This window comes from Trematomus bernacchii, unplaced genomic scaffold (genome assembly GCF_902827165.1).
Source record: "Trematomus bernacchii unplaced genomic scaffold, fTreBer1.1, whole genome shotgun sequence".
Lineage (NCBI taxonomy): Eukaryota > Metazoa > Chordata > Actinopteri > Perciformes > Nototheniidae > Trematomus > Trematomus bernacchii.
The window spans coordinates 7,506,575-7,519,515 of NW_022987714.1; the positions used below are offsets into that span (position 1 = coordinate 7,506,575).

Genomic DNA, 12,941 nt, shown 5'->3' on the forward strand with positions numbered 1-12,941 from the left:
GTTACATGTTATGAAAGCGTATAACACAACTGCTGAAGGTTTGGCTTTGCCTTTTCATGGACTAGTTAGCTAGTTCACTGAATTAAATCGAATCGAAAACAAGATCAAATTAAGCTTAACGACAAATAGAGGTAACACACTTGTAATTTGTCCATTTAGTTTATCAAATGTAACATTTTGCTACAGTAACAACAAGCTTGCTGATGTATACAACAACGGGTGATTTCTTCCTATCCCTACGTTTACGTTACCGTACTCTTGTGTTTTTTTTATAGATTAATCATGAAGGATGACATGGATAAAATCGTCAGTCTGTCAGATGGAGACAGTACCGTCGAACTTCAGAAATACCTGTCGTCCCTCTCAAATGACCAGGTAAAGCTAAATTGCCCACCATATTTAAAGTTATAAATATAGTTACAAATTATTCTGGCAGTGTCGGTTCACGAAACACATCCCTCTGTTTTGTCTGCTTTCTAGCTAACCACCGTGTTAACGAATGGTGCCCTAAAGGGTAAGAAGGTCGGAACCATGATAAAAGGCATATTTAAAGGTAGGTTAATTAAATACACAAGTGGAATAAATGTCCACAACACAACTACTAGGCTAACACTATCATATCTGTATTAAGAAGCATTAAACATAATTTTAAAATACCTCTATTGTGTGCTATTTGTTTAGGCTCTCCATCCAGTTCCACTGAAGGATCTACCCGCAGACTTCTTGTCTATCAACACTGCATCCCTCTGTGTGAGTCTGGGGATCTTCAGACTGAAGTGGCAGCTGATATCATTGGACTGCTGATGCTGGAGGTACAACAAAGTTGATATATTCTGCTTTTATAGAGCATCTATTTATACAAGACACCAAGCATGCTACTATTAATATTAATGTTATTAATGTAATGTATCTGCTCCCTGATCTCACGGCGAATTGTAAGTGGCTACTGCCTGAGATCGCATGCTGTGGTTTTATTAAATGTGCCAACTGCTAGGACTGTCTTAGGGAAGATAGCATTTAGATGCGCAGCTCCACTGTCCTGGAATAGTCTGCAAATGAAATGGAAACTGAGCAATCTGGTGCCACTAAATGTTTTTAAAGCACGGTTGGATGCTACTCAATCGGAAGCTGTTGGTACCTGTTCATGTGGATAGTTATGTAAATTGTAATCCCTGTAATGATACTGTATGATGTCCTTTTGTTGTTTTGTTTAAGTTTTTAATGTTTCATGTGGAACCTACTTGAGCAGGTCTCCCTTGAAAAAGAGATCAATGATCTCAATGGGATACAACCTGGATAAATAAAGGTTTGAAATTAAATGAATGTATGTCCAGTAGGTGGACTGGCATGTACTAGTTCACACTCTGTACTTGGTCTTTTCAGAACTTGAACCGGCGACCCTACGGTAACCAAGCCAAGTCCCTACCAATTGTGTTACTGCTGACCCATAGAAAATTAGATCAATAATGTTAAATAAACTGTCCAGATTGTGTTTTCACTGTGCTTAAAACGTGTTAGTCCTTCAATGAGAAGTTAAAAAAAAACCTCTCAATTCTAATGTCTGTTACAAGTTCTCTGCACTGCAAAAAAAACGACTGAAACGTTGATTGATACATCATCAACATAAGACTAAAATATCCTTACACCAAACCTACTGATTAAAACCACATTGTTTGGGAACATGCCGAATTACTCTACCTTCCTCTATTTCTTATACATTTTAATCCAAAATATAAATGCTTGACTCCTGTGCTGAGTTGCTGTCCCATCTGTGTATGCGTTTTTTAGATTTAAAAAATGTCCCTACATATTGTGTCTCCATGCCTTTCAATTTGTCCAGCACTGATGCATCTGTCTAATTGCTATTTTTGCCTCTCACAGACTCATACTCTGCCCGGACCCTCTCTTGCAAAACTGGCCTCTCTTTTTGTTGAAGCCATTAAGGTGGGAAAAATGGGCAGTGGGAAATCCCTGGAGCTTTTTCCGACTGTGCTGACTGCCCTCTCAGCCTGTGAAGCGTTGTCCTATGGAAAAGGTATGTGTAAATTGGTAGCCCTGGTAACTAGGGCTGTGCGATTATGGCAAAAATCATAATCACGATTATTTTGGTCAATAATTGATATCACGATTATTAAATACGATTATTCATTGACTTTGAAAACATCCATTTATTGAACTTTTAAATACAAATAATAATTTGAACAGTATCTTTTTAACTGTTGATTTCCCTGAGCGTATAATTCAACTAAAAAACCAATACAAAAATAAATAAAATAAATGATACATTTATATCTACATTTAAATAAATAATATCAAAATAATATATACCAATAAACAAGATCAACAAATATTTTGGAGCGCACTTCAACAAGCTACTAAACATATATAAATATGATAAATACAAATAAATTTGATCAAATATATTGCAGTGCACGGTCACAACCAAAATAATCGTTTTTTTCGATTATGTTGGTTTCATAATTGTGGCAGGCCAAAATCGTAATTGCGATTAAAATACGATTAATTGCACAGCCCTACTGGTAACTTTGTCATTTATTAGTTAGTTGTGTAATATACAACATTTTAAATATGACAAATCTGTTTCTCTTGCGGTTGCTTGTCATTTTATCATAACTGTAGGTGAGCTCAGTGGGGAGGGGTACAAGAAACAGCTGATCAACAGCCTGTGCTCCAGCAGGTGAGGACAAGTCAGATCTTTTACTATATTCACATGTGCAATTTTACACAAGTTTCTTTGGGGTTCTTGACAGTATTTACAATGTAAAAAAATGAAGGCACTCTCTATTCTGATAAAAAATAGTTAAGCCAAAACCTTTTGATATGGACCTTAAACAACAGTATTGCAATTATTGGATGTTTGTATCTCTTTTCCTGCAGATGGGACCCGCAATGTGTCATCCACTTGACGACCATGTTCAGGTAAAACCTTTGACTATCAGAGCGTCACATTCTCAGACATTTCAGACTCTTTAATACGTCTGTTAAAGAACCTTATGTTTATTTGTTGCTTTTTATAAAGTTCTACAGTGATATAACAATGTTTTATCTGCTATTACTCTTGTTGTGCTGCCTCTCAGGACATGCAATATTTATAAACCATGTTTTTGTGTCACACATTTTAGGGATGTACCCCTGTCATCAGAGGAGCTGCAGTTTCTGGTGGAGAAAGTCCTGAGGATGTTCACTAAGCTGGACCTGCAGGAGATTCCACCACTGGTTTATCAGCTGCTGCTTTTATCCGCAAAGGTGTGTGTGTATATGTGTGTGTGTCACAGCATCAACGGGTAATCATGACTCCCTCTTTGTGCTAAATGCCTGCCCTGGACTACCTCACAGGGTTGTAAGAAACAGGTCCTGGATGGAATCATCTGTTATTTTAAAGAGCAAGACGTTCGCCAGGAAGAGGAGCAGAAACACGGAGAGTGAGTGGCTCATACCCTGCAAGTTGAAATAAGTGCATTTATTCCAAATCATACTGACTTTACTGTTTTTCTCCTCCTTGTTTGTTTCTCAGGAGCCTGGATCTAGAGGTCCAGTCTATTCCTCAGGACCAGTTGAGGCATGTGGAGGGCACTGTGATCCTCCACATAGTCTTTTCTATAAGACTCGACCATGAACTCGGGAGAGAATTCCTTAAAAACTTCAAGGTTGTGTGAAACTCATCTGTCTGTTATTTTTCAGTTATTTTTCGAAATTGATTGCATTTTTAACGTAAAATATGCCATAAATCTTGAATCACAGACCTCTTACGGGGACCTGTGCCCTTTCAGTGTGGCACTGTTGCTCTCAGTGGCACGCATTCAGCGCTATGAAGAGCAGGTGAGGCATCTATATTATTTTCCTTATATTCATTTGAGTCTTTTTATTTTCCGTTCACTTATTTAAGTCCTTTTTAGGTGTTTGACCTTTTGAAGGGGGCAATCGTCAAGAGTTTCAAGGATGAGCAGCTGCAGCAGGGGTCCAAGTTCCTGCAGGACCTTCTGCCTGGGCCCTGCAGCGTGGATCACATGATCCTGGACACAGTCAAAAACAGGTCAGATTCAAGCGATGTCTTAATGTAATTGTTGGATCAACTGTGACCTGGGTTGGCCAAGATACACATCTCACATTTTTCAGGGACACAGTATTGGTAGTTAATGTTCTTCACATGATTTTCCACCTCTGCAGCGTGTTTGGTTGGGATCATGTGACCCAGGGGCTGGTGCAGCTGGGCTTCTCCCTTATGGATGCATTTGGACCCAAACCTGGACCATTTGGAAAGACCATAGAAGGCGCCTCTACCATAGCCCGGACCCCCACTCAGCAAGCATGTAAGCTGGGAGGACAGGTGCTCCTGCAGGGCTTTAAGGTATTAAAGTTTCTTGACCACAATGTTAATGACTGGTTATTGACTTTAAGGGTTACATTTTCTCATTGGAGAATGTCTGTTTCTTCTACAACAGATGCACGAGCCTATCAGAGGCGAGATACTGGAGCAGGTCTTGAATCGATTGGTCACAAAGACAGCCTCACCTGTCAATCATTATTTAGGTAATATGACATTTACATATTAGTCCCAGCTTTCAAGTGTACACCAGTGTTTAATCATCCTTGTAACAGACTACACTTTTTTTCTGTATCATCAGACCTTTTCTCTGACATTGTGGTCTCTGCTCCCATGATTCTCCTGGAGTCCTCTTCCAAGGTGACAGAGACATTTGACCATCTGTCATACCTGCCCTTGACCACTGTTCAGGGTTTACTAAAAGCTGTCCAGGTACCTAAACACACACACGCGTGCACCCACAAAACACACACACACATTGTAGAGGTATTTTTTGTTTAATCATTCTCTTCTGTTTATTCTCCAGCCTCTGCTCAAAGTCAGTATGTCCTTGAAAGATGCTTTGATTCTAGTTCTCCGTAAGGCCATGTTTTCCAGGTATGTACTGCTTCACTTTTAATCAGATCAGTATTATCCTTATAGTTAAATGAATGATGCTTTTGTAAAGAAATGTGGTACTTTAACAGTAGTTTAGTGAGACGTGTAACACTTGAGGTAAAGCTAATTTATCACACTATCCTATATGACTCTCCTGTAGCCAGCTGGACGGCAGGAAGTCTGCAGTGACCGGCTTCTTGTTGCTGCTGAAGAACTTCAAAGTGTTGGGCAGCTTGGCCTCGAGCCAGTGTAGCCAGGCGGCGTCCTCGAGCCAGGTACAGACTTTATGTGGTGTTTCTCTACATGCCGGTGCAGAAAAGCAACATTGGCTGTAACAATATGTGCCATTTTTAACATCGTAGCTCCTTTAATAACCCCGTGTCTGAACCCCTGAACAGGTCCAAGTGGACGTTCACTCTCGTTACAACTCTGCTGCCAATGAAGCGTTCTGTCTGGAGATCCTCAGCAGCCTGCGGCGCTGCCTCGGTCAGCAGGCTGACGTGCGTCTCATGCTCTATGAGGTTCGAGCTCTCTCTTTTGGATGGCATGTTTAGTAGTTGTTTTAATGGTCCCCTTTTATGCAAAATCCACTTTTTCATGTCTTTTATACATAAATATGTGTCCCTTCTCCTGATCCATTTTTATAAAAACCTGTCTGAAAATGAGCTGATCAGATTTTGGCCACTTTGTGATGTCATAATGGTTTTTTGGCTTGTGTAACCATTAGCCAATCACCAACCAAGGTAACCCCCCCCACCTTATCACCTGAATCTCCTCCTAGAGCACCATTGTGTTCTTTTTAACCAAATATCTCTCAGAGGGGCGTGGGGAGGGGCTCCTTATTTTCATCTCAAGTAAAAGACAGAGAATCAGCACTTTTGAAACAGGGCTGAAACAGAGGGGATTATGGGATGCTACAATGCATGATCTGTTTGGTATTTGGAGCCAAACACTTCAGAGACATGTTTTGTATATATCTGAGACCTATAATATATTGATGAAAAACAGTATAATAGGGGACCTTTAAAATTCGCTACATGGTGCTACAGTTTCTTACCATGATTTGTTAAACCTTTTTACTCCAACTTAAGCATGTTGCATACACATCGCTCAACTTAAGGAACATTCCTTCAACATTTTGAGTCTGATTCTCTCTAATCTGTGCGGTATATAGCTTTAAGGGTGTAGAAAGACATGTATACTAATTTGTATTCCCCCCCCTTTTCCAGGGTTTCTATGATGTACTCCGTCGCAACTCTCAACTTGCCAGCTCCATCATGCAGACCCTCTTCTCGCAGGTACGCTTGTGTGTGTTTAGTGCATACTGGGTTAGGTGTTATTGTAAAGTTATCTACAACAGACGGCTGTATCTCATGTCTTTGTTTCCTCAGCTGAAGCGGTACTACGAGCCTGAGCAGGACCTCCTTCCCCCGGTGAAACTGGAACCATGCATCACGGCGCTCGGAGACCAGGTTTTCCTCCAGGAGCCGCTGGTACTTTGTCTGCATTGAAGCATTTGCATGGCTCCGTTCTTTGCGGTGTTAATGTCTCTGATAAATAGTATTTGTTCCCTTTCAGGCCCATCTGTTGAGCTGTACTGTTCACTGCCTGCTCTGGCTGCAGAACATGCGACGATCTGCACACCCAGTTGCAAACGACAGTGATGACGAGGATGAGGAGGAGGAAGAGGAGGAGGGATACCAGTCTGAACTAGAGACAATCCTAGAGAGCATGACGAGACGCATGATCAAGAGTGAACTGGAGGACTTTGAACTGGTATTAATTCAAGATAGAAATACAGTATTTACACTAAACCAAATTGTATGGCTTTCAAAGGTTTGGCTCAACTTTACCATTATCGACGTAGCTTTCCCATGATCGACATCCATTTATTTGAATTGATTTGTCTTTCAGCGACCTGTACAAGCCTGTAAGTTAATACGGTTAATAAAGAAAGAAAAATATGGGGAAGCTTATGACATGTACAAGCATAAAGCAAATACAAAATCTCTTCCCAGGAACGCATTGATGAACATTTTATTTTTTTAAATTGTATATCAGTTGTATTTTATTGCCTCCCTTCCAGCTTCCAGGCTTTCCCACAATGACATAATGTACTGTGTGTGTGTTGATCAGGACAAGTCAGCTGAGTTCTCCATTGGATCCAGTGTTGGTGTGAAGAATAGTATCTACGCTGTGCTGGTGATGGGAGTCTATGAGATCCTTATGGAGTTCAACTTCATCAAAGCCAACTACAGGTAACACCTGGTTCTTTTCTCAGCGCGTTGCGTAGCATAATGTTGTTAAAGTGGTGAGTTTGTTGTTTATTTGTGTGCTTGCCTCTGTGTTTCAGTAAAAACCGCTTTGAGGAGCTCATAGAGCTTTTCAACCGCTACCACAAACTGTCTGAGATCCTGAAGGAGAAATCAGGAAAGGGTCGGGTGCCTTCAAACAAAACCCCCCGCAGTTTACTCTCTCTGGGCTTCATATCTACTCTCCTTACTGTGCTCTTCAGGTACATGCTTTGGATGGCTGTTTGATTATCTGTCATTCAATCAAATCACAATTTATGAAATGATGTATAGACCTAAAAAAATAGCTTTTTATAAATACTGTTACAATGAGGAAATGCACCATTTACTTCTTTCTTTATTCCTTTTCTAGATAATATGTTTAAAATTAATTGAATTGCACTTTGTATAGCATTTATTTATAGCTCTTAATGAACTTCTCAGGTAGAAATACTTTGTAAACCCATGAACTGTTTCTCACTCCATAGTAGGATTTACAACACCAACACATTTCAAGAACAAAATACCACTGGATTGTTTGATGAAATTCTTAAAGTTGCATGAATATTACAAAAATATATTTGTATTTTCAGAGACAGTACTCAGAGCAGAGAGGAGGCTCTGTCAGTTCTTCGCCTAAGTGGAGAGTTTGTGCGCTATGCGGTGAACGTAGCGGTTCAGAAGATCCAGCAGCTGGAGGAGAGCGGACACACAGACGGGCCGGACGGACAGAACACAGACAGAACGTTCCGCTTCCTCTGTGACATGACAAGGTCCGGCTCCTTGGCCTTAATAACAGCTCTAGTTACTCCCATGTGTATGTCTTTTTTTGAGAGGTCTATCCTTGCATTATCCAGTGTGCTGATGTGGCGCTACACCAACATCCCCAGCGCGGTGGAGGACGGGGGGAAGAAGGAGAAGCGCTCCAGCCTGTCTCTGCTGTGTCTGGAGGGTCTGCTCAGGATCTTCACCACCTGCCAGCAGCGCTTTCCAGACAGGATGGTCCAGCTCCTCTCCACCATGGGTGAGACAAGCACTGAAGCAGTGAATTTAACACTGATTATTGTTCAGAAAGTCATCACATTTTCTGTTCTGCAGACATCGCAGAGGATGACTCTGAGCCAGATGATGGCAACGTCACTGAGATGAACTTCTTCTACATCCGACAGTTTCAGGTGCATCCAAACAGAATGGATTTGGTTATTCTCTACATATTTTAAAAGTTACAAACATGTATTTTAGGATTAAACAGCTAAAGGTCTTGCGTATCCATCGCTTCTTTTAATTGATTAAATGAAACTTCGCTTCATATATATCTTAACTGATTTTACTGAAGGCATGTCAGGCTAAACATCATTTTCAATGTTATACGAGGAGTTAGGTTTGCCTGAGATGTTTCAATGTTTTAAATACAGTGCACTGAAATCCAATGTTCTCTTCCTGTCAACAGAGGGCGCTGTTCACTCAGCTAAGTGGAGGAGAGGAAGAATTTAACAGCAAGGAGGCTCAGCTGCTGGTCAGCATCCTGACTGTGCTCTCACGCCAGCTGAAGCCCACCTCCCAACAGGTAGGGGAACCTCTGAAGAGCACTTCATACAAAAACCTCTCTAGCACCTTCTCCCCTAACACACGTTTACATCTGCAGTTTGTACAGATGATTACGTGGACTGTAAAGATCTGCAAGGAGACCAGTTTTGGTGAGTGGGGGTGGGTTAATGAATCTTTGCGTTCATGCACAGTAAGGTGGGTTCTTCTGAGATCTGTTTCTCTCTTCTAGAGGATTCTGCTTTCTCCAAGGGTCTGCTGTCTCTTCTGTTCAGCCTGCATGTTCTCTACAAGAGTCCTGTGAGCCTGCTGCTGGAGCTCTGCCAGGACATCCACAGCCAGCTGGGGGACATCGATCAGGTACACACACACACACACACACACACGCACACACACACACACACACACACACACCCCTTTCAAAACAATCGTAAGGCCCAGGGTAGCATCAGTGCGTATACTTGAAGAAAAATGATTAAAAGGGATTTCGCTTAAGTCATATATACAAATTATGCACAAATATGGCATGATATTATGTTAGAGCCAACTTACAATAGAGTCAAATGTCTTAGTTGCACAGTTTAGAACAAAAATCCTTTCTCAGGCTCTCAAGGCTCGCATATTTAAAAACAGCCAGAAAGACAACAGGTTGTGTGAATTAGGAGAAAGGGTGTCACATGTTCTTCTGAATTGTGAAAATCTATATACATTTAAATATCTGTTCAAAATCCAGTGTTGTTTTGCTGCTCTAATAATAATATTGAATCCTTGTTGAATGCTAACAAGTTGGCTACCATAGGTTTAAAGCATGATGTGAAATAAACGACTACATAATAAATAATTGTATTTTGTAAGCCTGTTTGGGCTGGGCATTCTATTAATTGAAGACACGATATTCTCAAAAATCAAATCATGATACAATTCAAATGTTGCAGTTGCCTCTTTCCTACTACCTGGGTCAACATGTCACTTTTTGTCCTGCCTCATTTTTCTGTGCGTTCAGGATGTAGAAGTGGAAAAGCAGTCTCACTTTGCCATAGTCAACATGAAGACTGCGTCCACAGCCACAGTGAGTGTTTTTTTACTAATAAACCAGAAGCTCCTGATGTGCTGCGACATCAGTATCTCAGAACGTGTTTGCTCAGCATCTTCATCACTTTAATGTCTCTTCCCAGCTGCTGGTCCTGTCTCAGGTTGACAGAGTGCTTGATGAAGTGGACTGGCTGATTGCCAAAAAGAAAAGCCAGGCGCCCTCTGACACACCGGGTCCTGGTAAGTAAGCTTTTTCGCACAAATTCAGTCGGATTAATGGTGAGAGTTGGGAGAGGACAGGGGAGGAGATGCGTCTCTGTCAGGGAGTGGCACTAAAACTTGTGATGTCCCTGATGTGTAGGGGGGGCCACCCAGACCGCGGGCCAGCAGGATCCCATAGAGAAAGCGGTGACGCTGCAGCTCGGGACCCTTCTGACGGCGTTAAACGAGCTGGTGCAGACCGCCCTGCTGCCTGGCTCATGTACCATCACCCTGCTGAGAGAACTGAGCCGCACCTACACCACCCTCACCACGCTCGTCAAATACGTGCGTTAACTGTGTCCACTCTTTGACCTCAGTATTAATGTAGAGTTTGTCGAGTGTGACTTTTAATTTGTCCCAATGTGTTGCTTTAGTACATCCAGGTGTGTGCCAGTCAGCCCGGAGCACTGTCGGCACGCCTCGAGAAGCTGGTGAGTCAGAGGTTTTGTTTATAGTGTTTTAACTTTATTACTTCAGGTGTCACGGTAATAAAGTGTTCTCTGTGCAGGTGAAACTGTCGGGTTCCCACCTCACGCCACAGTGCTACTCCTTCATCACTTACGCACAGGTACACTTCAGACGGGTCCCTGACAAAGATCCAGGTTTTCAGGCTCATCGTCACTTCCGTTATTCTGAACTGTTTGAGATTATTTACAGCAACTTAAAACAGGAAGAGCTGATGTTTTTTTGTTTTTTTTAGAGTGGAGAAATGAGCATTGGAGGGGCAGATGACAAGAAGAAAAAGAAAAGAAATGAAGTGAACACTGCTGCCTCTGTAAGGACATTCAACTCGTAACATTTAGTTCCTGATTTATGTGATTTGATAAGAAAAGCAATACATTCACAATCTAACAGTTTCTTTATTGTATCAAAAACAATGTATAGATACAATGAACAACTTAAAACAAACTTACATTTTTTTCTCCCTCGGCAGGCAAAACTTCTGCGTGAAACAAAAGCCATTCCTAACGTAATCTTCAGTATTGAACAGTACGAGAAATTCCTCATCACACTTTCAAAAAAATCAAAGGTATGTGAGCTGAAATACTTGAGGTCAAAATATAAAGATCCCTGTAAAACAGATCAATGGCTCCTTGAACACTGTTAGTGTGTTGCTACCAGTTAGACCACTCATGTACAGTGTTTCATCAGCAGCTGTGTATTTCTCTGTTCAGGTCAATCTGATGCAGTACATGAAGTTGAGCACCTCGAGAGATTTCCGCATCAACGCTGCTTCTCTGGACGCAGCTCTGCAGGAGCAGGACGGCACTCCGGAGGTCAGTGCACTCTAACACTGCAGCTACAAAAGGGTCTGTCATCCTTACACATTCACACTGTAATGGTTTGTTTTCACTCTTCATCCATCTCTTTTAGACCAACGAGTCACAGGAAGCAGAGGAGAAGGAGGAGCCCAAAAAGAAGAAGAGGAAACAGTGAGCTAAGAATCAGCCTCACTGATGTGGAACTTGCCCAGCTGCTGAATGGCTTTAAGTCGTGCGTTTGAGCTGTTCTGACTAACAGAGGCTTCTCCCACACAGTGCTATCTCCCTCTGTCCAGAGAGCCTCTTGTGATATCCAGTATTTGGTAGATGTCCAAGGCCTCACCTGTGAAAAGTTTGCACACTTTGATTAACACTCTGGTTATGTTCCTATAGTTAATTTTATATTCAAGAGATGTTTTTTCTAAACCATAGGTAAATGTGAATTGTTACTGTCACTTTAAGTAATCAGTTGCTATTGTATGCAAAGAACAGTTGTCACTACATATAGCATTCCCTAAGATGCCCCCACTTGCCTGAACAAAAGGAAGAAGTGGATACATGGTGTCCAATACACATAAATGCATCCCGGAGAGAAACCAAGCTTTGTTTCTAGTGCTGTTTTGTTTTAAAAATAAATATTGTTTTCTTTGTTATTCTGTTCACTTAAACAGTTTTTTATATTGTATCTTGCATGGCATTTTACCAAGCCAAAAATGTTGATGTATTTAATGTTATCTGCACAAATTTGTTGCATGACTTTGTAAAGCAGTGCAAATAAACTGAAAGGATACTGAAAAGGTCAAATGGCATTTTAATATAGTTTTTATTTTGGACTAATTCAATAGGCAAAACTTTTTTAGGTGCACATGATTCCAGGGATTTGATTGTTAATTAACCCTTTAGTTTTGCACATTGTATCACACATTGGTATAAAACATATTTTGAATAAATGTAGTAAAGGCGGATGATGGTGTGCAGAACTCACCAGGCGCTAGGCCGTATCTTCTCTCAACACCTGTGGGGTTGGAGGGGGTCACACAGTCCATGTTGACCTCCTTCCTCAGACACTGGTCAATGTCGACGGCACTGAAGAAAGCTACTGACTGGGGAAGGTCCTTCATGTCTAACGCATGGGCGAACAAGCTCCTGCAGGAGACACAAGCACACACTCAGAAAAAAGCTACCATGTTAACTGCCTTTTCTATATTGGATATTCTAACAGGAGGATGAACACCCAGCTGGGAGCAGACCTTGTGAGCAGGTTTGTGATCTGTAGAGCCAGCGCTGCTCGGTGGCGGTCTTCGCTGCAGACCAGGTACCGCACCTCGTCGTGGATGCTGATGCAGAAACGTCCATCGATGTCGTGCTCCTCTAAGAGCCACTTCATGGCCACCAGCATCAGGTGGAGGTAGTCCACCGCTGAGCTCTGCACCACCCAGTTCACTCTGCTGGTGATGAACTGACAAAACAAATATGAAAGAATCTTACTTTAAAAGGTATATTTTGTTGTCAATTAGCAGTAGTTATGTTCCTCATCCAGTTAGGGAAAGATACAGGCATTTATATGCTTTTTTTTATACAGTTACTTGGCTTTTGACAGTAAAAAGG

At 41.5% G+C, this 12,941-nt stretch overlaps 2 protein-coding genes across 3 annotated transcripts in view; one reads left to right on the forward strand and one right to left on the reverse strand.

Annotated features, from left to right (window-relative positions):
* fanci (FA complementation group I) lies at positions 1-11,986 on the forward strand. The gene is made up of 38 exons (XM_034141641.1): positions 1-131; positions 276-375; positions 481-553; positions 682-812; positions 1,882-2,035; positions 2,641-2,698; positions 2,899-2,940; positions 3,144-3,267; positions 3,358-3,443; positions 3,536-3,668; positions 3,763-3,840; positions 3,918-4,054; positions 4,189-4,369; positions 4,464-4,551; positions 4,647-4,777; positions 4,872-4,942; positions 5,103-5,217; positions 5,341-5,463; positions 6,172-6,240; positions 6,334-6,435; positions 6,521-6,718; positions 7,079-7,200; positions 7,296-7,457; positions 7,827-8,006; positions 8,091-8,257; positions 8,332-8,408; positions 8,684-8,800; positions 8,879-8,930; positions 9,011-9,138; positions 9,782-9,847; positions 9,954-10,050; positions 10,172-10,356; positions 10,446-10,502; positions 10,580-10,639; positions 10,772-10,846; positions 11,006-11,101; positions 11,247-11,348; positions 11,446-11,986. The coding sequence occupies exons 2-38, from the start codon at positions 283-285 to the stop codon at positions 11,506-11,508; spliced, it is 3,993 nt and encodes a 1,330-aa protein (XP_033997532.1). The 5' UTR covers positions 1-131; positions 276-282; the 3' UTR covers positions 11,509-11,986.
* The window catches only part of polg (polymerase (DNA directed), gamma), a 16,482-nt gene continuing 15,027 nt past the window's right edge, over positions 11,487-12,941 (reverse strand). For both annotated transcript variants that reach the window (XM_034141643.1, XM_034141642.1), the window contains 3 exons: positions 12,584-12,792; positions 12,319-12,479; positions 11,487-11,676 (listed from right to left, as the gene is read on the reverse strand). In XM_034141643.1, coding sequence (XP_033997534.1) covers positions 11,612-11,676; positions 12,319-12,479; positions 12,584-12,792 — 435 coding nt within the window. In that variant the 3' untranslated portion in view covers positions 11,487-11,611. The remainder of the gene's footprint in view (positions 11,677-12,318; positions 12,480-12,583; positions 12,793-12,941) is intronic.

Excerpts from the sequence above, each read along its gene's own strand:
- fanci (XM_034141641.1), top strand. The coding sequence starts at position 283 with ATGAAGGATGACATGGATAAAATCGTCAGTCTGTCAGATGGAGACAGT. Across the intron at positions 5,218-5,340 it reads AGGCGGCGTCCTCGAGCCAG|GTCCAAGTGGACGTTCACTC; the intron begins GTACAGACTTTA and ends ACCCCTGAACAG. Across the intron at positions 11,349-11,445 it reads AGCAGGACGGCACTCCGGAG|ACCAACGAGTCACAGGAAGC; the intron begins GTCAGTGCACTC and ends CATCTCTTTTAG.